The sequence below is a fragment of the Diaporthe batatas genome, assembly GCF_019321695.1.
Source record: "Diaporthe batatas strain CRI 302-4 chromosome Unknown Contig00007, whole genome shotgun sequence".
NCBI lineage: Eukaryota > Fungi > Ascomycota > Sordariomycetes > Diaporthales > Diaporthaceae > Diaporthe > Diaporthe batatas.
Window position 1 is genome coordinate 2,178,403 of NW_025408554.1, and position 21,148 is coordinate 2,199,550.

A 21,148-nucleotide genomic window follows, 5' to 3' on the forward strand; every position below is an offset into this window, starting at 1 on the left:
CCCCTTTTCTCTATAATTATTCCCTTTTTTTTATAACTATTTTTAACCTTTAAAATATCCTTAAAATTACTAGGGCTTTTTTTAGGTATAGTGATATATACTATTATAATCGTCTAATTAAGATGGATATTATAATGATAGTCTTAAAGGGAGAGAAATAGTATAGTAATTTAGAGGTAGTAAGAGGAATATGGGTGGTCGTAGTGACTATCTCTAGTACCCACCAACGCACGGTATGGGATGTGGTGTGACGACTTTTTAACCACTTTCCCACGTCACATGGCTCCTGCTCGTCTTTGCCTACATTTCTCGGCCTGCAGCGGCCGTCAAACCCTCCCCTTCTACTCGCCACTGGGTAGCGTGATAGAGCCTCGAGGCCCCCGGCACACAATGTCTTACTGAGAACTCGGCGAAGTGGACCGGTTGCAGCACGCTCACTGTGTCCAACGCCGGCCCCTTCACCACCACCTTCACAGCGCCACACGGATGTGCCACAGCAACAGGCCTCTACCTGATTCGGTCAGAAATTGGCGGGTACCATTACAGGCAAGGCCCCCTTGGCAGCAGAACAAAGTGCTTCCCGAGTGGCTACGATGCGTTGCCATCGCAGCACCAGTCGCCTAGTCTATGCTCCAGCAGCTACACGCCTGTGTGCTCCATTTCCGATGCAATATCAAGCAGGACGACAGAGACTGCCTGCACGGGCTGCCCTACGGCTGCCGCTTACACGTGTGCCGGTACTGAAGACGACGTCATCACGTCCGGGGAATATCTGGGTTGCACTACGATTTTTGACGGAAATATTGTCCTCGCGCGTATCACAGTCATCTCTGGTGGAAGCACGGACGTGATACAGTCGACTACGGAGAGCTCGGCGTGGGAGTCGGCGCAAGAAGCGTAGCAGTTCGATTCAAGACAATTTGCAGATAGGGTTGTCTCCGGTGGGTGGTTGTGCGTTCTGGTGCTGTAGTCGACCTGGACTCACCAGGCCAACTTCTCCGTCCAGGCATGCACATTCTCACTTGCTGGAGTGCCGAGGAAGCTCCTGCCTGGCTTGAGAAAGTGCATGCTATGATAAGCAGGCGACTTATACTGCAGAGGAACATGACTGGATGCTTCACTACTGCCGTGGTGTAACACCCCCATACCACGACTTTCTACATTAATAAGCTAACATTTAAGATAATACTTAGATCCTTAAAATAAAATTAAATACTTTTATTTTAAGTTTTTATATATATTATATATATATAAAACCTTTATATAATAATAAATATTAAAAATATAATATATAAAAAATATATTAATAATAATAATAATAATAAAATTTTAAGTATATTTTTTTATTATATAATTATATTTCTTTTAAATATAAAGTTAAAAGGTTTATAATTATAATTTTATAATTAGTTTTTATTTAATTATATTATATTATTATAATTTTATTTAGTTTTAACTTTATTTAAATTTCTTTTAAACTTTTTAATTTTAATATCTTTAAAGAAGTTAAAGCTTTATATTTTTAATTTTAAATTTAAAATTCTTATAAATCTTAATATATTTTAAATTAAATTTATAATCTTTTAACTTTTTAAAAATATATTAATTATTTTAAATATTAATAACTTTTTTAAAATAAAGATCTATTTTTATATAATTATAAACTTAATTATTAATAATTATTTCTTCTTTTATAAAGCTATTAAAATTATAAACTTAAAGTAATAATAAAGTATAATTATTTTACCTAATTATTTTTAATTTAATTAAATAATTACTTTTAAATAGTTTTACTTATAATATAATAAAATTAATAATCTTTTAAATTTATTAAATAAATATTTATTTAAATAAAATTAAAACTTATATATATTTTTAATTAAAAATAATAGTTTTATCTTTATTTATTTTAACTAACCTATTTAAATTATATAATAACTTTATATATAATACTTAATAATATTAAAATTAAATAGTTTATAATTTATAATAACTTTAATTTTAATAAATTAATTTATATTAAAGTTAATAATATTAACTTAAATAAATATAATTTAATATATTAATATAAAAAAATATTTTTAATAATAAATAATATTATAAATATAAATTATAAAATTATTATAAAAGTTTTATATAATAAATTTAATTAAATTAATTTTAAAAAATATTATATTTTATTTTTAAAATTTTAATTATTTACTTTTAATTTAATAATAAAATTAAAAATATAAATAGTTTATATATATATATATATATATATATTTAAAAGAATAATTTTTAATAAAACGTTTTTAAATATAATTTATTTATATAATAATTTATTTATATAATAATTTATTTATATAATAATTTATTTATATAATAATTATATTTAAATTTAATTTTATTATATAATGTTTTATAATATTTTAATTAATATTATTATTAAAATAATATCTTTTAATTTTATTTATATTTTATAAAATTAAATTTATAAATATTTATTATATTATAATTATTATTATTAATATTATTTTAAAATAATTAAAATTATAAATTTAATTTAAAATTTATTAAAATTTATAAAACTTTAAATTTAAATTTAAAACTTTTAATTTAAAATTAATATTTATAAAAATAAAAGTTTTTATAAAATCTAATAAAATTAAATAAAATAAAATTATATTATATTAAAATAAAATTATATTATAATAAAATAAAATAATTTATTAAAAATTAATTAAAAATTATAATTTTAATTTTCTAATTATATGTTAAAAAGATTAATAATTATATATTTAAAAGATTATAATATTTATTTAATAAAAGTTTTATTAAAATAAATAAATTTATATATTTATAAATAATTTAAATTTAAATTCTTTTATATAATTTATTTATATAATAATTATTTTTAAATTTAATTTTATTATATAATTCTTTTAATATTTTAATTAATATTATTATTAATATAATATTTTTAATTTTATTTATATATTATAAAATTAAAATTATATATATTTATTATTATATAAAATATTATTATAATAAAAAAAAAAATTAAAATTTAAATATAATTAAATTATTATTTAAATTAAGTTATAAATTATTAAAGTAAAACTTTAACTTTAAGTTTAAAATTTATTAATTAATTTAATAATTAAATTAAAAATCTAATTACTTATTTATACCCCTTTATATTTATTATAAATATTAAATAATAAAAGAAAATATAATATTCTTATTATTTTTAATTAATTAAAAGACTTTATTTATTAATAAAGTTATTTTTAATTAAATTATTAACTTACTTAGAATTATTATTTAATATATAATTATAATTTAATTAATTTAAATACTTTAAAAATATTTTAAATTAATATTTATAAATTATTTAATTTATTTAAATTTAAATTCTTTTAATAAATAAAATTAAACTTTAATTTATTAATTACTTTTATATAACTTTTATTAATTAAAAATAGTTATTAACTATTTATAAATATATATAAGTTATTACCTTTTAAATAATTAAAGTTATAAAAGTTACTACTTTTTATACTTAATTAATTATTTAATTAATTAATTTTACTTTAATAGTTAGTTTAATAAAAGTTAATTTAATAATTATTTTAATAGATTAATTAATAATTTAATTAATAATCTAATTAATAATTTAATTAATTACTTTAATACTTATTTGAATAATTATTTTAATAATTATTTTAATAATTATTTTAATAATTATTTTAATAATTACTTTAATAATTACTTTAATAATTACTTTAACTATTATTATTTTAATTATTTATATATTTTAACTTTATATAGTTCTTTTAAATATATAAATAATATATTTTAAAGCTTTATTATAAAGTTATATAATTAATATATTTATTATTTAATTAATATAAAATTTAAACTTATTTATAAATTTCTTTATTATATAAGTTACTTAATTAATATTTATTTAATTAATAAACTTAAAAATTTAATAAGTTTAAAGAAATATTAATAAGTATATAAAAAAGAGATATTTTATTAATTTATTTTTAAATAAAGATAAAAATATTAATAATTATTAATAATTATAAATATTAAAATATATTTAATTAAATAAAGTAAACTTTAATAAATAGATTTAATTATACTTTTATAATTTAAAAGGTTATTTAATAAAATTATTTAATAAAAGCTTAACTTAAAAGTAATATAAAAATAGTTTTAATTAAAGTATACTTTTAACTTATTTTTAAAAGTATTATAATTACTTTTAAAAATTTAATTATACTATTAAATAATATTATAATTACTTTTAAAAATACTTTTAATATTTTAAAATAGTATTTTATAATTTAAAAGTATTAACTTACTATTAAAGTATTTAATTTTACTATTAAAGGTTATTAATTAAAGTAGTTTAAATAAGTAATTACTTTTTATAAGTTACTTCTTTTATTTAATAATTAATTAATCCTTTTATTTAAATATTATAAAAGGAAAGTAATTTATATAATAGAGTTTTATATTAAGTTTTCAAATAAAAAAGTAATTTATTTTATAATTAAAAATATAATAATCTTTATTATTATTTAAATAATAATAATTATATTTAATATAAATAGTTTTAAAAACGTTATTTTAAAATATTTATAAAGTTAAAAATATTTTTAAAATCTTTATATAATTAAAAACTATACTTAATAAAGTTTTTAATAATATTATAAGAGTTACTTAAATAAATAGGTTTTAATTATAAATAATAAAGGTTATTAAGTAAGCTTTATATATTATTATTATAAGAGAGAAGAAGAGAGAGAAAAGAGAGAAGAAAAAAGAGAAAAAGAAAGATTAAACTAATTAAAGTATTTATTTTAATTTAATTTAATAGTTATAAAAGTATAGTTTTAATAAATTAATAAATAGTTATAAAAGTAGTCTAATTATAAATATAATTATAAATAAGTTAATTAGTTATAATATTTATAAATTATTAAATTTTAATTAATTATTATTAAAATTAATATAGTTAGAATATTTATAATAAAGATATTCTAGTTAATAAATCTTAAAAGTAGCTACTATTTATAATAGAAAAGGGGAAAGTTAAAATTAAAGTATAATTAAATTATTATTTAAATTAAGTTATAAGTTATTAAAATAAAAACTTTAATTTTAAGTTTAAAACCTATTAATTAATTTAATAATTAAATTAAAAATTTAATTACTTATTTATACCCTTTATATTTATTATAATTATATAATTATAAATTAAATTATTAAAAATATAAACTTAAATATTATATAAAATAATTAAATGTAATTATTTTATTTAAAACTATATTATAATTTAATAATATTATAAATTAAATATTATTTTAAATAATTTTATAAAATAAATAAATAAATATTTATTTATAAAATAAAATTAAAACTTTTAAAAAATAATAATTTTATTTTTATTTATTTAATTAATTTATACTTATATATAATTTAAACTATATAATAAATTTAATATTTATATATTATATTTATTAATATTAAATTTAATAGTTTATAATTTATAATAATTTTATTTTTAATAAATTAATAATATTAATTTAAAATAATATAATTTAAATATTAATATAAAAGTATTTTTAATAATAAATAATATTATAAAGAATTATAAAATTATTATAAAAATTTAATATAATAAATTTAATTAAATTAATTTTAAAAAATATTATATTATATTTTTAATATTTAAATTATTTACTTTTAATTTAAAAAATATTTGTAATAAATTTAATTAAATTAAATTTAAAAATATATTATATTTTATTTTTAAAATTTTAAATATTTATTTTAATGAAATAATAATATTAAATAATATATAAATAATTAATATAATTAATATAATTAAATATTAAATATAAAATTATTATTAATAATAATTTAAAAACTATAATTAAGTATTATTTTTCTTTTATAATTACTTATATAAACTATTTATTTAAGTTAATAATTAAGTTAGGTAGGTTATATACCTAGGGTAGCCTAATGGCAGTTTTTTTATTGTCCGCCTGCCTGGGTCACATTGGAAAATGAAAATGTCTCTTCCTTGTCTGCTTGTATGAACCTTCCCCATCTTGCAAGGCGGCCCCGCCCGATAGACAGAGCTTGGCTGCGAGCCAAGACTGGCCTGCCGCAAATGGGCCTGTCGACCTGCTTGCTCTCTTATCTAGATCCCACCTGGCGCGGAAGGGTTGGAGGGGATGACCACACAGCGCGGAGAGAGAACGGGCGTGGGCAGATGTGAGATGTGGTTCTAAGTTGGAGGGCGCTGCCATATATCAAGCCGGCGGCCATGCCCGCTCCTGAACAAGTCAACTATCTGTGGCGACTCGAGACCTGTCCTGCGTGCCGATACTCTGTCAACCACCGCTACCCTAGGATACTTAGGTAGCCAGCCATTATGAATTCCCTTGCTCGCATGTGCGGGCTTCTCTTAGCTCTGGTGGGTGTCACGACCGCGAGCCCGTTCAGCCATGCCGATACCTCGGTTACTGCAGACGCTGCACTGCGTCTGATCAAGGTATCCGAGTCTGACCCTGGCACTTGGGTGCATGAAGACGAAAAGATCGCGGAATATGTGGCCAAAGGCATCAACTTTGTTGATATTACCGATATGAGCGTGGGTGAACCGAGCTGTTATAAGCCCTGGAGCCCCCCCCCCAACCCCGGCGCTTGCGGTGCGGGATGCCTCGAAGCATCGGCTGACCTTGCCCATACTGCGTGAGCAGGAGCTTGAAGTTGCGTCAACACTCTCGCGGTCTTCTGCTGCGCTTGAAGCCGCAGCAGTCACGTACCCCTCAACGCTGAGCCACCAGACAGAGGCCAACGCTTTGATATCAGCAATTTCGGCGAGCAGCCAAAAGACATTCCTCAGGACCATGACCGAGTATGGTAGTCTCTTGCCCCTTCGTTGGCTCATACGACCAATGCGATCGACCAAAGCTCACCCGTCTCTCCAGTTTCTACAACCGCTATTACAGGTCGACCTACGGCACTGAGGCCTCGAACTGGCTGTATAATCAAGGTCAGTTCTCCGGGCGACGCATCACGGGGCCCTTTGGGCCTGAGGGGCATGACTAGGCCTCCTCTTACTTGGGGAGATATCCAGTCGGAAGTATGCCACCGGGCGACGAATTTCATCGCTGATATGAGGGACTGAATACAGTGATATCCGCTTCCGAAGCCAACCCGGCCATCAGCGTCACCAGGTTCTCCCATTCTTTCAATCAGCCGTCAGTAATTGCGAAGATCCCGGGGTCTTCATCCGACGCTCTTGTCATTGTGGGAGCCCATCTAGACTCCACCGGCGGTAGCAGCTCCGCCAGAGGGCCTGGAGCGGGTAAGCAACTTCCGGATCCTAGATTGAATAGCAAGAGTCCTCGTGTATCTGTACCCTGTCCCCCAAGTCGATTGCCACGCTGCTGGTTTCGAGACAGGGCATATCCACACTGCGGCTCTGTCCGGATTGAGCTCGATTGGCACTAGCTACTCGGTCCTCTGATTGCTGATTCCGAGCGCTGTAGATGATAACGGATCTGGAGTGGCCGTCATATTTGAGGCTTTGAGGATTCTGGCAGAGGCGGGCTTCCAACCCCGAGACACGCTGGAGTTCCACTTCTACGCAGGCGAAGAGGGTGGCCTGCTGGGCAGTAAGGATATATTCAAATCTTACAAGTCCGCCGGCAAGCAGGTCTTGGCGATGGTGAATCAGGACATGGCAGGCTACAGCCCAAGTGGTGTCATCAGTATCTACACCGACTATGTGGATCCCGGCCTGACCGCATACGTGAGGAGGGTGGCAGAGCAGTATACCGGGCTCAAGACGTCGGCTGATGCTTGCGGGTATGGCTGCTCGGATCACCACTCGGCTTACTCTAACGGGTTTCGTACGTCCCTCACCCCACGCCCGACAACAACTCTACGAGTGAGAATCCCTCCTGCTAAGTTCATTATGCGATGTAGCTTCTGCATACGTGTGTGACGAGGTCATGTCAACTTCTAGTCCTTTTATTCACTCGGCTTCAGATGTGAGTCCTAAACATCTCCGTCTCCGAATGGGCTGGAGACGATGGGAGCGGAGCTGTCGAGAGCAACCAGAATACTGATATCTTGCTTAGTCGTACGACACGATAATGTGGGATGCAATTGCGCGTCACACCAAGTTCACTGTTGGTTTCCTCGTCGAGGCCTCGTATCTTTAGGCTTTTGACTTGCACGCTGGGAATCAACCCCGGAAGCTTGGACGCGGCCAGGCAGAGATATCAGCAGACGCCACGCCAAGTGCTTGAACCTGGGTCTTAATCGGGGACCGTGACGGGCCGCCATCCTCGGACAGCGATATTTTGTATGCAAGCGTATTTTCAGAGCACATAGTAAACAACAACATTTGAACTGTAACAGGCCACTCGTCGTTTCACAAGCATGATAAGCCACTGTAGAGTCCCCGTATCTGGCATATAAGCCGGCGAACCAGTCTCGACGTGGCGAAATGACAGTCAAAGATGTGAATGCAGTATCGCTCCTGACCGTCCCAGATGGGGGCAAGCATAAAGAGGCATCGACACATAGATGGGCCCTACTGTTTCCTCCTACAGGAACTGGGGGCGGGACACTGGTCCTCCGCTGAGATGGCAAATGTTGCATTGTGCCAAGCTAACTCAGTGTCCTCCACCCTGCAGAAGTCTTCGTGAGAACTTGTGCTCACCCACAGCACGAGCCCAGTTGTGCGGGGTATTGGGCCGACCTGTAGCCCGCTACATTACCAACACTTGAGAATAACATCGCATCACCAACCGAGTCGGGAGCAAGCATTGGGAACGCACAAGCTGTTGTGGGGTGCCGGCGTTGGCCTGCAAATCTGTCGAGGCGCTGAAGCAGGTTGAGTTGGCCAAGCTCGAGAAATAGAAAAGAAAACGACGCCCACACGGTGCCGTGTCATTTCAAGGGCTAGACTGGGCCGGCCACTTGCTCACAGAGGCCAGGTACGCAGGGGAACAAGAGTTGAAGACGTGTTCCTCGATTTGATAACGAGGCCGGATTGCGTCTGCTTTTGTACAACAAGAACACACGCCCATGTGCTCGCGATAAACCGCCGCGAGCCCTGCTAACCGGAACTCTACGATCATTCTTATCCGACCAGTCGCCTCCTTCATGCGCGCCAAAGCCTCTTCGTAGCCTCGACCAAGCCAACGTCTGTCGTCTCGAACTCGTACAGACCTATACCAGCCAGGATGGTTGCTGCGTTCAGAAGCCAGTGGCTGGCTCTGCGCAAGTTGGCGTATCTCTTCTTCGGGACGTAGTCGACGATGATGGCCTGGACACCCATGTGCGAGTGGACAAGCAAGGTAGTGGCGAGCAAGGCGTCAAGGGTGGGGTTTAAGGAGCCGGCGGCGAAGGGCGCGATTGAGAGCGGCACGAGGGCGGCAGCCATGGCTCGCTCAAAGGTCCAGTGGTAGTGGCCGTGGGACGGAGATGGCTCTGGGACGGGAGCTGGCTCGTTGACGCTGCCGTGGATCACCTCTACCAAGCACGGTTAGTGGCAGATTTACAAGAGTGGTGGGCGAGCAGACATACGGGGGCCTGGGGGGAGCAGATTCCTGCGGCTGCTCGCGTGGAAAGCCATGGCTTGGGGGATGCTGAGCCTCGTGGGCGAGGACTGTCTGCTTGGCCCCAGCAGGGACTGGGAGAGCATCGACGGGCCAGCCCGGGTCGAAGGTGCCATCGACCTCGAGGCAGCAGCGGTCTGCCGCAGCAGGGCCGGACGAGCAGTGGATGCCATCTTCGCTCAGGCCGTTCGGCGCGTCACAATCACGGTTGATGACGGAGGGTGTGGGCTCAGTTTGGGTGTCGTTGCGTCGGCTGAGGAGGGCGCAAAGTCGAGGTGTCGGGTCCAAGTCTGGAGCGTGCAGGATGTCACTACCAAATAGCCGAGGCGAAGCCGACTTGGCCCTCAGCCTCCCGAAGTGCTCAAGTGCTTTTTACAATCAGCAGCGCTGCCATTGGCTCAAGGATAGCGTGTGCCTCTGCGGCATTCTACACAGTGTGAACTCATCCCTAGGCCGGGTGGTCTGCCTGCCGGCCGACCCGCCTAGTTCTTGTCGATAAGGCTTCCTTGCCAGAAATTTCTGGAGCAGCAAAGCAAGCAGCAGCAGCGCAGCCACGCACTGGGTACCCAACACGGCTCAAACCCACCCAGGGCCATTCTTTTCATGGACTGATCAGTCGAACCCGACTCTTCCTCTGGGAAGCCTCTTCTCGCTTCTCGAAGCCGTAGGCCACACTGGTCCTGACTAATGACGGTTCCAATGATCCGCTCGTCGACAACGTCCCCGGCCCGCGCCGTGGCCAAGGCCACGGGCATGGACTCGAATCTGAGGTTGGCTTCAGGCTTCATATCAAGGCCTTTACCACCGCTACGGCTCCAGAGAAGATGGATCGGCCTGAAGTATCTCCAAAAGAAAAAGGATGCCGAGAAGGCCTGGCAAGATCAGGCAAAGGAGATAAAGGCGGGCACAAGGAAGCACCTTTTCGACGAGCTCCAGGACAGAGGTTTCGTTAAGGACGTTGTAGGGTAGGTAAGCACCGCGCACGGCTTGCTAGATCAGTCAGCACCTCGCCCCCGTTCCCATCTGACGAGGACAGCACCAACGACCATATACGTGAGACAATGAGACGGAAACGAATTAGTGCCTACGCGGGCGTGGACCCTACCGCCAGCTCCCTCCATCTTGGCCACCTCTTGCCATTTATGCCGCTATTCTGGATGTACATGCACGGCTACGGTGCTTTCACTCTCATCGGAGGCACAACCGCTCGAGTAGGAGATCCCACAGGCAGGACCGACAGCCGTCCGCAGTTGGCAAGGAAAGATCTCATCCAGAACCTCGCGACTATCCATTACCAACTTGTCACGATATGGAAGCATGTCGAAATGGCAGCGGCGAGGTTTGGATTCGAGAAAAATTGGGCTTGGCGTCGTGGCATCGTCAACAACAATGCCTGGTGGCTCAAGCTGCCGATGATAGACGTGATGAAACGCTTGGGAACCCAGATGAGGATGGGACCCTTGCTGTCACGCGACAGCGTGAAGAATCGGCTGCAAGACGGCTCGGGGATGTCGTTTGCCGAGTTCTGTTACCCGATGATGCAAGCCTGGGATTGGTACGAGCTGCTCAAGCAGCAGGGCGTCCAGATGCAGATTGGGGGCTCAGATCAGTATGGGAACATTCTCACAGGCTCCGCCTGTGTCAAAGCTTGTGTCGAAAACGAACCCGCTGAGGCTGAAAGGCTTCCCAACGGCGAATTTGACCAGCCCATCGGTTTCACAGTGCCGCTCCTTACCGACTCCTCCGGAGTCAAATTTGGAAAGAGTGCTGGCAATGCCCTCTGGCTCGACCCTTTCAAGACCACGCCATATGACCTTTACGGCTACCTGGTCAGGCGCCGAGACGACCAAGTGGAAAGTCTCCTGAAGCTCTTCACATTCCACCCTCTTAGCAAGATAACAGAGGTGATGCACGAGCACCAAGCCAATCCGCCAAAGCGAGTTGCCCAACACCTCTTGGCTTACGAGGTCGTCTGGCTGGTTCACGGGCACAAGGTCGCGAGGGAGACCCAGGCACAGCATCAAGCCATCTATGGCGGCAATCTGTCGCCGCAGGCTCCTGAGGGCTTGGCCCAAGACCCTTCGCAGTACGCGGTAGATCCTGAACAGACAAATCATAGTAACAGGCCCCGGATAGACGTGAAGCTGCCGCGGCATGTCCTTGGGCTCTCACTCGCACGAATTGCCCGCGCGGCAGGTCTCGCACAGAGTGTTTCCGATGCCGACAGGATCATCAAGAATGGGGGCTTGTATATCGGCGGTTCTCCGGGCCAGAAAGGCACCAGCAACGTGGGCATGAGATATGACCAGTTGCAATTCACCCCCGCCAAGACGTGGGATATCGAACAGAACAAGAATTTCCTCGTTGAAGATCAAATTCTTCTCTTACGCAAGGGCAAGCACAATATCCGCTGCATCGAATTCATAGCCGACGAGGAATGGGATAGACTGGGTCTGGAGTATCCGGGCCAACCTCATACCGGTAAATTTCGCAAAGCTATGCAGCGACTTAATGGCATGGCCAAAACGGGGAGTGAAGATGCTGAAGTCGCTGGGCTCGTGGAAAGTGAGGACAGTGCAGAAGGTAAGCTTTATCAGACAAACCCTTTGATCGCGTCACAGGTCTTCATGCCAACATCACGATACCAGCTGGAGAAACTCGAGCAGGTAATGAGGAAGACTCGAAGCAGACGGGGAACTAGTCGGGACAAGTCGCCGGCAAGGGTAAGGAAACTGAGCGATGAATTCGAATGGTGAGCTACGGAGACGCGAGGGCCGGTTCCGTGTTCAGCGTCACGACTGTACATCGTACCACAAATCCGCAGCGGAGGAGGACCCGGGCAGCCAGGCACATCGCCAGGGCGGCTCACATGTATGTGGAATTGTTGGCCGCCGCTTGCAGTCTGTCGGCATGTACATTATCACAGACTAGACTAGACAACATTGTGTAAGACAACCACACACACACTCCCCCCCCCTCTCCAAAAAAAAAAGGAAAAAAAGGAAGGAAAAAAAAAAAAGATCACCCACAACCCCCTCTTCCTTCAACGGTACAGCACTGTCAGATCTCCCGTAGGACCGGGGAAGCTTTTCAGCCTCTCCATGATCTCCTTATCCGTCACGTTCTGCTCTGTGATGACCTGGTCGAAATTGTGGCACCCGTCCATATATCTCTGCAACGGATCCCCGGCGGCCCGGCCATCCCGCGCGGCCAGGGGCCGACTCTGTCCCGTAGCAAGGGCCGCAAGGTACTGTTTGGAGACGACATATTTGTGCACCCTGTAGAGCAAGCCCTTAATGACCCCGAACTGGACCAGCCGCCGCACGTCGACGTGGCGCAGGACGTCAAGCCCGGCGTCCATGTGCAGGCGCAGCCACTCGCCCACCGTCCGGCCGACACAGAACGACGTCATGAGCTTGATGAGTTGGTAATCAGAGACACGCTGGCCTGAGGACATGATGCAGACATAGTTGGCACACTCGTCGACGATGCCGCCGCCGATAGTGCCGCCCACTGCGGGCCCGCCGGCTGCCACAGGGCCGTCCGCTCCGCCGGGACCATCCATGATCGTGGCCGAGTCTGCGGTGGTCGTGTAGTAGCCGTCGTTGGCGCTCATGTCGGCCACGAAGTCGTGGATGCCGGGCCTCGGGGCGTAACAGGAGCTGAAGAAGAACATGTCCAGCAGCAGGATGGTGTCATAGTACAGGAGGTGGCGGAGTGCGATCTTGGTGAGTTCCAGGCTCACGTCGGCGTTGAAGGCGACGCGGCGGACGTCACTCACGCCGTCGATGTGGGTGATGACTTTCTGGAGCGTCAAGTCCCAAGTTGGGTCGACCACGTCGCTGAACTTCATCTTGGCAACTGGGACGTGCCAGCCCTTGACCTCTGGAGGAGGCCGATGGTGTGGGAATAGCTTCATGTTGATGGTGTTGGCGTCGTCTACGCGCACCAGGTGTCAGTAGGGTATGACATGGTGCTAGGCGAGGGCAGGAATGCGGGGGGAAGGCCATACCCACTGGGATCATGCACTCGCCGTAATTGTTCAGATCCTCCTTGATGATCTCCAGCAGGCTCCCAATCGGCCTCCTTCCTCCATCGTTGCTCCCACTCTGGTCGCGGCTCAGATACTCGTTCTGCTTCTCCATCTCGGCGAACGTGACTGCGATCCGCCGCACGACCCTCTCATAGGGGATCTGGTCGACATCGCTCTCCTATGGACAGCATGCTCATTTCAGGTCAGAAAGGGGCTGTAGCCTGTGCCCATCCCCGCTCAGGAGCTCAGTGACCACGGCGACCGGGGACGGACTGGGAATGGGGCCGGGGGCAGGGGGGGAGAAGGCAGACTGACAACTACAAGGCCAAAGTTGAAGATGAACTCATTGCGCTGGTACTTGGGGTGGGCGATGGCCACCGGCAGCCCCAGCACCGTGTACTTGCCCTCGGGCTCATTGACGGCGACAAAGCGGTTGAAGAACGCCTTGCGCGGGATAATGTACTCTTGCATTACGTCGAAATCGAATAGGCAAGGCTTCCTCTGAGGCCCCGCTCCCTCCGGCACGATGCAGCCCGGGGGCGACTGAGCAACGATCTTGGTTCCTGGCACGCGTCTCAGCCCAACCGCTGTCTAAAAAATCCACTGGAGCAATCATGGATCACTCGAATTGGTGTTAAGGATGCCGTCTTACTGACCTTCCTGAGGGAAGAACCGTGCGTAGAAGATACCCTGTATCATCTTGCCTGTTTGCCCCTGCTCTTGAACATATCGAGGTCGGTCACGAACGAGCTGGTAGTCTCATCTTCACGTGCCACTCGTAAGTACGCGCAGGGTCTGCCCTGTGAATCCCCCAAGAGAGGAGACAATCACCGCGTCTTCGAGGATCCAATTGATTGCAGCAGAGAGGAGCGGCAAGGTAGAAAACTAATGGCGGGATGACAGGCCCTACTCTTAGTCTACCATGTGTAGGGTTAGACCCTGAACCTCCACTCACCTACGTTCACCTTCGTCGACGTCGCAGTTCCCGCTGTAGCACTCTCGACATCGGGAAGCTAGATCTACGGCCTTGGTGCCCCGCACTCTGGCATCCCACATTGGCATTTTGGCATTATACAATGTTGCAAGACACCAAGGACAGTGCCGTTCGCGGGGCTTGGAGGATCGGGGCCTGGGTTCCTTATCAGTTCCTAGGCCCCATGTCCTGATAACGTATTGCTCGACTACCCGCAACATAAGACTCCTGAACTCCCATCCTCGCCACATCCAGCACAATGCTTCGCAGAGACGCACCCACAACCAAGAGCTGTCCGGATCAAGCTCATCCAGTGGTCAATGTTTACCCCCCTAGCAGGAAGTTGACCGCGCCTTGCACATTACCACCGCTGCGGCGCAGCGCTGCCACGTTCTGGTCAAAATCGTAGAACCCCATCTCGTTCAACTGGCTGAGCTGCTCAGCGTAGCGCTCCTCAGGTGGTCGTGTGTCGGCTGGGGCGGCAGGCTCAGCCGCACCGCCCATGAGGTTCTGCACCACGTTCTGCATCATCTCGGGCGTCATCCCAAAGGGGTTCGTAGCACCTCCCTGAGGTGCACCTCTCATCATTTGCGCAAAGTTCTGCATCATCTCGGGCGTCATCCCAAAGGGGTTCGCAGCGCCTCCCTGTGGGCCGCCGAACAGTCCGGCGAACGGATTTGGCGGTTGCGAGTTGTTGCCGGGTTCCCTAGGCTGTGCCGAGCCAGTGTCTCCACCAGAGGCACCCCGCTGAGCAGAGTTGTCGCCGGAGGACGTCTGCGTGGTATTGGTAGTACCAGGAGCACCAGCAGCCCCGGCGCCGGTCTGGGGAGCCGCCGGAGCCGCCGCGCCGAAGGGGTTGAAAAGCGCAGCGAACGGGTTGGCGCCTTGGCTCCCCGCACCACCAAAACCTCCGGCCGTACCCGCACCGGGCCCGCCAAATAATCCCGGCATCATGAAGGGAAACTGCGAGGCTTGTGCGTTGTTTGCTCCACCTGAACCGGTGCCGGCGCCGGCACCGGCGGAATCGGCCGGGGTCGTGTCTGTGGCGCCAGGGGCTGGGAAGGCTTCACCGCCAGCGCCACCGCCCATGGACCGCCGCATCTGGGCGACTGTCCGTAGCATATCGGGGTTGGTGAGCATGTTGCGGAAGAAGGGCGACTGGATGATCTCGCGGGCGTTTGGGTTGTCTCGCAGCATGGGGTTCGACTGTATCATGACGTCGACCAACTGAGGGTTGTTCAGGGCCTCGTTCATGGCTTGGGCGACGTTGGGGTTGGAGAGCATGTCTGCCATCTGGTCCTCACTCGGGGGTGCGCCCATCTGGCGGGAGGGGTCGGTCAGTATGAGGCTGGCAACGGTTGGCTGGGATGGTCAGAAGGGCAGAGGGCGTGATCCTTACACCTCCATCAGCACCAAACATGTTGGCGCTGGGCAGGTTGGCATGGCCGGCAAAGCGAGCTCCGGTCAGGCCGGCCAGGAGGTTGTTGGCAGAGGTGCCAGCTGCCATGTTGCTTGGCACGGCCTGAGGAACGGGTGAGGACGAGGATGCGCTCGGGGCAGGGGCAGGATTGCTGGCGGCGCTCTTGACGAGGTGTATGGTATTGCCTGGCTTGACCTTGTATGAGGCCAAGGTATCCTCGTTCTTCATGACGCGTCCCGAGTAGATCAGGCGCTGTCGCTCGACGGGGATGTTCTCATACTGCTCAGTGGCAAGCTTGGTCTTGAGCTCGCCAACAGTGGCTGCCTCGGCCATGGTGATCTGATGGTTCTTGTCGCCCGAGGCCTTCACCTTGAAAGTGATCTGAGCCTCAGCGGAAGTGGGCTCCTCCGCCTTGTCGGACATTTTGCCTGCGGCAGTGCGTGCTGGGACCTTGGGGAAAGTTGAGGGGCGCGCGGGTGGTGTTACGAACGGATGGCTGTCGTGACGTCGTGGGCTCCGTTGCCTCGCGGGGTAGCAGCCTGCGAGCAGGATCAGGACTGTGTGGATGGGGCCAGCAGCAGGAATGGGACCGGTGTGTGCGGCAGACCAAGATTGAGGGATAAAGAGGTAGCTGCAGTCGCGAAGATACGTGCAACAGGCCTGGTGACCTCTTGGGACATCAATTGATGAAAAGACGAAGTGATGTGAGGATGCGAGGATGCGAAGACGGGTCGGCAGGGCGTGGAAGGAAAGGCTGGAGGAATACAGTACTACCGAGAGTTGCGCTGCCTGGCCACGCACGGGTGGCAGGCATTGCTTGGGGCAGACCAGGTCTGCTCATATTACAAGCCGGAGTGACTCGAGATAGATGAGGCCAGCCCCTTGGCCTACACAGTACCTACCTGCCCAGGTGGGTAGGTACCCAGGTACCTAGGTAGGTAGTAGTGCATGCACGCAATCCGGGGGGCCGAATGAGCCGGACTCCAGCGGCCCACTGGTTGTTCGTTTGCCATCCACCATGTTCTATCTGTTCCTCTCTTGAGTGGCTCAAACCGGCCGCTGGAAGCTCATGATGCCACGTCTCAATTCACCCCAAGTGGTCACATCGCTCAGGCCCTATAGGCAAGCGGCTCTCACTCGGCCCTATCACCCACGCTTCAACCCCGACGCCCACATCCTGGTTCGTCAGTCTTATCTTGTCTTGCTGCTCCAAGTGAACAAGCAGGATTGCCGGGCCGAACCCACCCGCTCAAAATCTGTGGCTGCCTCTCTTTTCTTGTTCTATATCACTACAGTCCCATGCTACCTGTCTACGTGGGCAGAAGGTGGACGGGCATGGATAGCCGGCGGCCACGCTGGGCTTTCCCAAGATGAGCTGCTTGATCCTCGATCACGGCAGACCCCCGATCGACGATACTGCTTCCCTCGTCACCTGCGACCGTGTCTTCCCGGGCTTGTTAGAGAGAATCCAGGGCCGCCGATCCCAGAACTCATCTTTGATGATATCCAGGTGTTCAATTACAACCTTGGCCTTGGCACGCTTCTTTTTCTCCCTCTCGGATTGGCTTTTGGACAGCTGAGCCGGCTCGGCGGTGCTTTCTGCCTCCGCAGCTGCGTTGTGGCTCCCGGGCTCAGCCAGCTCGTACTCCCTGAACATGACGCTGCCCTTCCTGTAAATCTCCGGCTCGTTGTTGTAATTGATCCCGAATCTGGAGAACAACAGCTCATTCTTGTCCCCGGACACTGTCCCCGCAAGTGCCTTCTCCGCTTGCTGGCTGTCCATCCCCCCTCGAAGGACCAGGGACCAGAAGGCTGTGTTGTAGAGGTTGTTGATGTGGCAGTCGGCTTGTCGCCAGCTCATGTAGTCCCGCAGGTTCGGCACGGAGGGGTAGCAGACTGCCCTGCCGTCAAAGCTGGGGAGAGGAGGCGACAGCGGCCGGTCGGGGAAGTACTGGGACCAGAGGTAGATGTAGTAAGATGTAAATGTCGACACAATAGTGGTCACCAGCTTGCTTATACTTGTCAATAGGACGTTGGCTCCGCGCGGGTTTGCTCAGCAGGTGCGGGCGCAGGCTCGGCTCGGCTCGGGCTCACCTCTCTCGTCTCTCGAACAGCGAGCAAGTCTTGTGCAAGACAAAGCTGTACTCGTCACTGATGCCATACGCGACGACCAGGTCTGGCATCTCAGTCACCACTGCCTTGGCAGCGTCGTTCATGAGGTCCAAAGCCCTTTTGTCGTTGGGCTTTTCCCACGAATACTTGCTCGCAAACCTGGCGACTGTCAGTTTGTGTGTGTGGCTCGGCATACGGAGCGGTGGCTGAAATTCTGCCGGCTCGCTGGCTTACTTGGTGAACCCACGACCGTCTATCCTCACCACAATCCAAGTGTTGGGCAGCAGGTGGTCTGGCTGTTCAAACTGCTTGACATACTCCCATCTGCACGGCGGTGAGTCATGTTTACAACTTCGAGCTCAAGATGAGATAGAGCGCACTTTGAATTTGCCATTTCTATTGCCTCGGTGGTTGTGCTTCTCTTGGAAAAGGAGGGAAGAAGAGAAAAGAATCGCAGATTTGCGTTCAGCAGGGGCTTGGGAAGTTGTGGCCGTGTACTTTAAGTACTTGCATGAGTTCAGAAGAGCAATGGATCTCTTCCAGTATCTCCTTGCTACCTAGGTAGGCTGGGTAGAGCGGTCCGCACCAACAGAACAAATGCTCAAATGCTCAATCCTAGTGTATGACCGTGCGGTGCCAGCACCGGCTCCGGGTTTTTGGGATGAAGCGGGCCCCCCACGCGGCATGTGGCAGCTGGCAGCTGGATCCCTGACGACTCCCCGCCGCGCCAATGGGTCTGGGGCCCGACCCTTGCATCATAGCGTCACTCCCAAAATTTCCAGCCAGCCGCCAGCCAGCCAGAGATGATCGACCACCCCAGCTATTCTCAGCCTTGCAGATCGGGACCAGCCCGACCAAGTGCACCACAAAACACCGTCACGTCCATGTCTCAGGGTCGCCCTTGGGCCAAGGCAACCGGCTGCAGCTCTTAAGCCTACACACGGGGCATAAAATTCGCCAGAGATGAATCTGTTGCTCTCAGACGACTATCTCCTCCAGGACTACCCCGAAAACATCACCAACACCATCCGATCCGGCCATGCGACATGTCTGCGCTTCAACCACAAGGGCGATTATCTCGCCTCAGGCCGCGTTGATGGTACTGTCGTAATATGGGACCTGGACACCATGGGTGTCGCTCGCAAGCTCCGGGGCCATTCAAAGAGCATTTCTTCCCTGAGTTGGTCCCGGTGTGGGCGATACCTGTTGTCCGCGTGCCAGGGGTGGAAGGCAGTACTATGGGATCTCAAGGATGGGAAACCTCACCGCCAGGTCCGATTTAAGGCACCCGTGTACATTGCAGAGCTTCACCCTTTGAACCAGTCAGTACACCCACCATCTCGGGTGACCCCACGAGCCAGCCAGCACTGACCGGCCCCAGCCTTCAGTTTGTCGTTTCCCTCTACGAAGAGCAACCACTCCTTGTCGACATATCTGAGCCCGTTGCACAGAAACACGTCCTAGCAACAGCACCCAGGCGCGTCAAGGTCGAAGAAGACGCAGAGAAGAGAGCACGCCAGAAGAAGGATGACGCGAGGCATATGACCACAGTGACGATCTACACCAAGTCCGGCGACCACATTCTCGCGGGCACGAGCAAGGGCAATCTGAACATCATCGACGCGCGAACCCACGAGATAATATACACACAACTCAAGGTGTGCAGCGGTGTAGTCACAACGCTCAAGCTGACGCGGTCAGGGCGGGGGCTGCTCGTAAATGGCCAGGACAAGGTCATCAAGACGTTTCACCTACCCGACCTCTCAGCAGAGGATCTCGACTCCGATACGATCCAGCTGCCTATCGAGCACAAGTTTGAGGATGTGGTGAATCGCTGCTCCTGGAACCACGTCACCTTCAGCTGCACAGGAGAGTACGTGGTGGCCTCCACGTACAACAACCACGAGCTATACATCTGGGAGCGTGGGCACGGGAGCCTCGTGCGGATGCTTGAGGGGCCCAAAGAAGAGCAGGGCGTCATAGAATGGCACCCTTCCAAGGCCTTACTGGCAGCATGTGGACTAGAGACTGGCCGTATCAACATCTGGAGTGTGACGAGCCCACAGCGCTGGTCAGCCTTGGCGCCGGATTTTGTCGAGGTGGAGGAGAATGTCGAGTACATGGAAAGGGAGGACGAGTTTGACATCCACCCCCAGGAGGAGATCAAGAAGCGCAAGCTGGATCAGGAAGATGGGGATGTTGACGTCATGACCATTGGATTGGTAGGTGTTGGCGATCATCCGGGTGGGTTTGAGATGCCGATTCTTTTCAATCTAGGAGACTCGGACAGTGAGGAAGAATTCGTTGCTGTGTCAACAGGGACCGTCAGACGGAGAAGTCCTGGGGACGGCGCGGACGCGAGCGGAGAGGCGACAGGGGCAGAGGAAAAGTCAGGCAAAAAGACAGGCAACAGAGGAAGAGCCAGAAAGAGGTAATTTGTGTTCTATGACATACTACAACGCTGGCATACTATACAGCCCCCGATATCTAACCAGTGAGAGGTGCCGCTGGCATGTGGGACCTGCCAACTACGGTAGCACAACCCCGTATTCTGCCACGTACAGGCTCTGCTCTGCAGTGGGTGGGTGAAGTACCCGAGTGCCAGAGTATGAACTCGAAAGTAAGCGTCAGCCAGCAAAGGGGTGAGCGAGTACGACGGGCCAAAAATCGCAACCGGAAGGCAGTCGCACATTTGGGGGCAGCTGTTGTCCAAGATACGTTGCATGGGGCCGCTGCCACATGGTCGCTTGAAGCTCCTCAGGGGGGGGCATAGTGCTCACTAGGGGTACACTAAAGCTCACTAGGGGTACAAAACCTTACTAGGGGTACAAAATTTTAAAACTTCACGAGAGACCGATAGCCGCTTCGAGATTCTTGAGGAACACAAACAGGGCGGGTTGGTCCTCTGGGAACTCGGGTCGTGCCTACCGGCCCTACTCGCGGCCCTCCGCTATGCTTCGCGCTCC

At 45.2% G+C, this 21,148-nt stretch overlaps 6 protein-coding genes across 6 annotated transcripts; 3 read left to right on the forward strand and 3 right to left on the reverse strand.

Annotated features, from left to right (window-relative positions):
- Positions 1 to 6,331: 6,331 nt before the first annotated feature.
- On the forward strand, positions 6,332 to 8,240 carry KVR01_006626 (uncharacterized protein; the record flags this gene model as incomplete). The annotated part of the gene is made up of 8 exons (XM_044790277.1): positions 6,332 to 6,377; positions 6,537 to 6,662; positions 6,880 to 6,925; positions 6,999 to 7,063; positions 7,205 to 7,378; positions 7,563 to 7,925; positions 8,002 to 8,066; positions 8,157 to 8,240. The coding sequence occupies 8 exons, from the start codon at positions 6,332 to 6,334 to the stop codon at positions 8,238 to 8,240; spliced, it is 969 nt and encodes a 322-aa protein (XP_044644057.1).
- Positions 8,241 to 9,659: 1,419 nt separating this feature from the next.
- Positions 9,660 to 12,345, forward strand: KVR01_006562 (tyrosine--tRNA ligase MSY1; the record flags this gene model as incomplete). Its single annotated transcript, XM_044783472.1, has 4 exons — positions 9,660 to 9,683; positions 10,464 to 10,609; positions 10,681 to 12,227; positions 12,293 to 12,345. The coding sequence occupies 4 exons, from the start codon at positions 9,660 to 9,662 to the stop codon at positions 12,343 to 12,345; spliced, it is 1,770 nt and encodes a 589-aa protein (XP_044643993.1).
- Positions 12,346 to 12,687: 342 nt separating this feature from the next.
- Positions 12,688 to 14,376, reverse strand: KVR01_006804 (nitrogen permease regulating protein NPR2; the record flags this gene model as incomplete). The annotated part of the gene is made up of 4 exons (XM_044794636.1): positions 12,688 to 13,583; positions 13,657 to 13,855; positions 13,993 to 14,240; positions 14,334 to 14,376. 4 exons carry the CDS (start codon positions 14,374 to 14,376, stop codon positions 12,688 to 12,690), a joined length of 1,386 nt encoding a protein of 461 aa, XP_044644235.1.
- Positions 14,377 to 14,601: 225 nt separating this feature from the next.
- Positions 14,602 to 16,806, reverse strand: KVR01_006504 (ubiquitin domain-containing protein DSK2). The gene is made up of 2 exons (XM_044781481.1): positions 16,050 to 16,806; positions 14,602 to 15,970 (listed from the first exon to the last, which is right to left on the reverse strand). The coding sequence occupies exons 1-2, from the start codon at positions 16,491 to 16,493 to the stop codon at positions 14,975 to 14,977; spliced, it is 1,440 nt and encodes a 479-aa protein (XP_044643935.1). The 5' UTR covers positions 16,494 to 16,806; the 3' UTR covers positions 14,602 to 14,974.
- A 232-nt stretch (positions 16,807 to 17,038) lies between these two features.
- Positions 17,039 to 20,697, reverse strand: KVR01_006592 (tRNA guanylyltransferase). The gene is made up of 4 exons (XM_044788465.1): positions 18,563 to 20,697; positions 18,417 to 18,506; positions 18,165 to 18,341; positions 17,039 to 18,082 (listed from the first exon to the last, which is right to left on the reverse strand). The coding sequence occupies exons 1-4, from the start codon at positions 18,574 to 18,576 to the stop codon at positions 17,461 to 17,463; spliced, it is 903 nt and encodes a 300-aa protein (XP_044644023.1). The 5' UTR covers positions 18,577 to 20,697; the 3' UTR covers positions 17,039 to 17,460.
- On the forward strand, positions 19,146 to 20,617 carry KVR01_006998 (uncharacterized protein; the record flags this gene model as incomplete). The annotated part of the gene is made up of 2 exons (XM_044787634.1): positions 19,146 to 19,504; positions 19,564 to 20,617. The coding sequence occupies 2 exons, from the start codon at positions 19,146 to 19,148 to the stop codon at positions 20,615 to 20,617; spliced, it is 1,413 nt and encodes a 470-aa protein (XP_044644429.1).
- Positions 20,698 to 21,148: the final 451 nt, after the last annotated feature.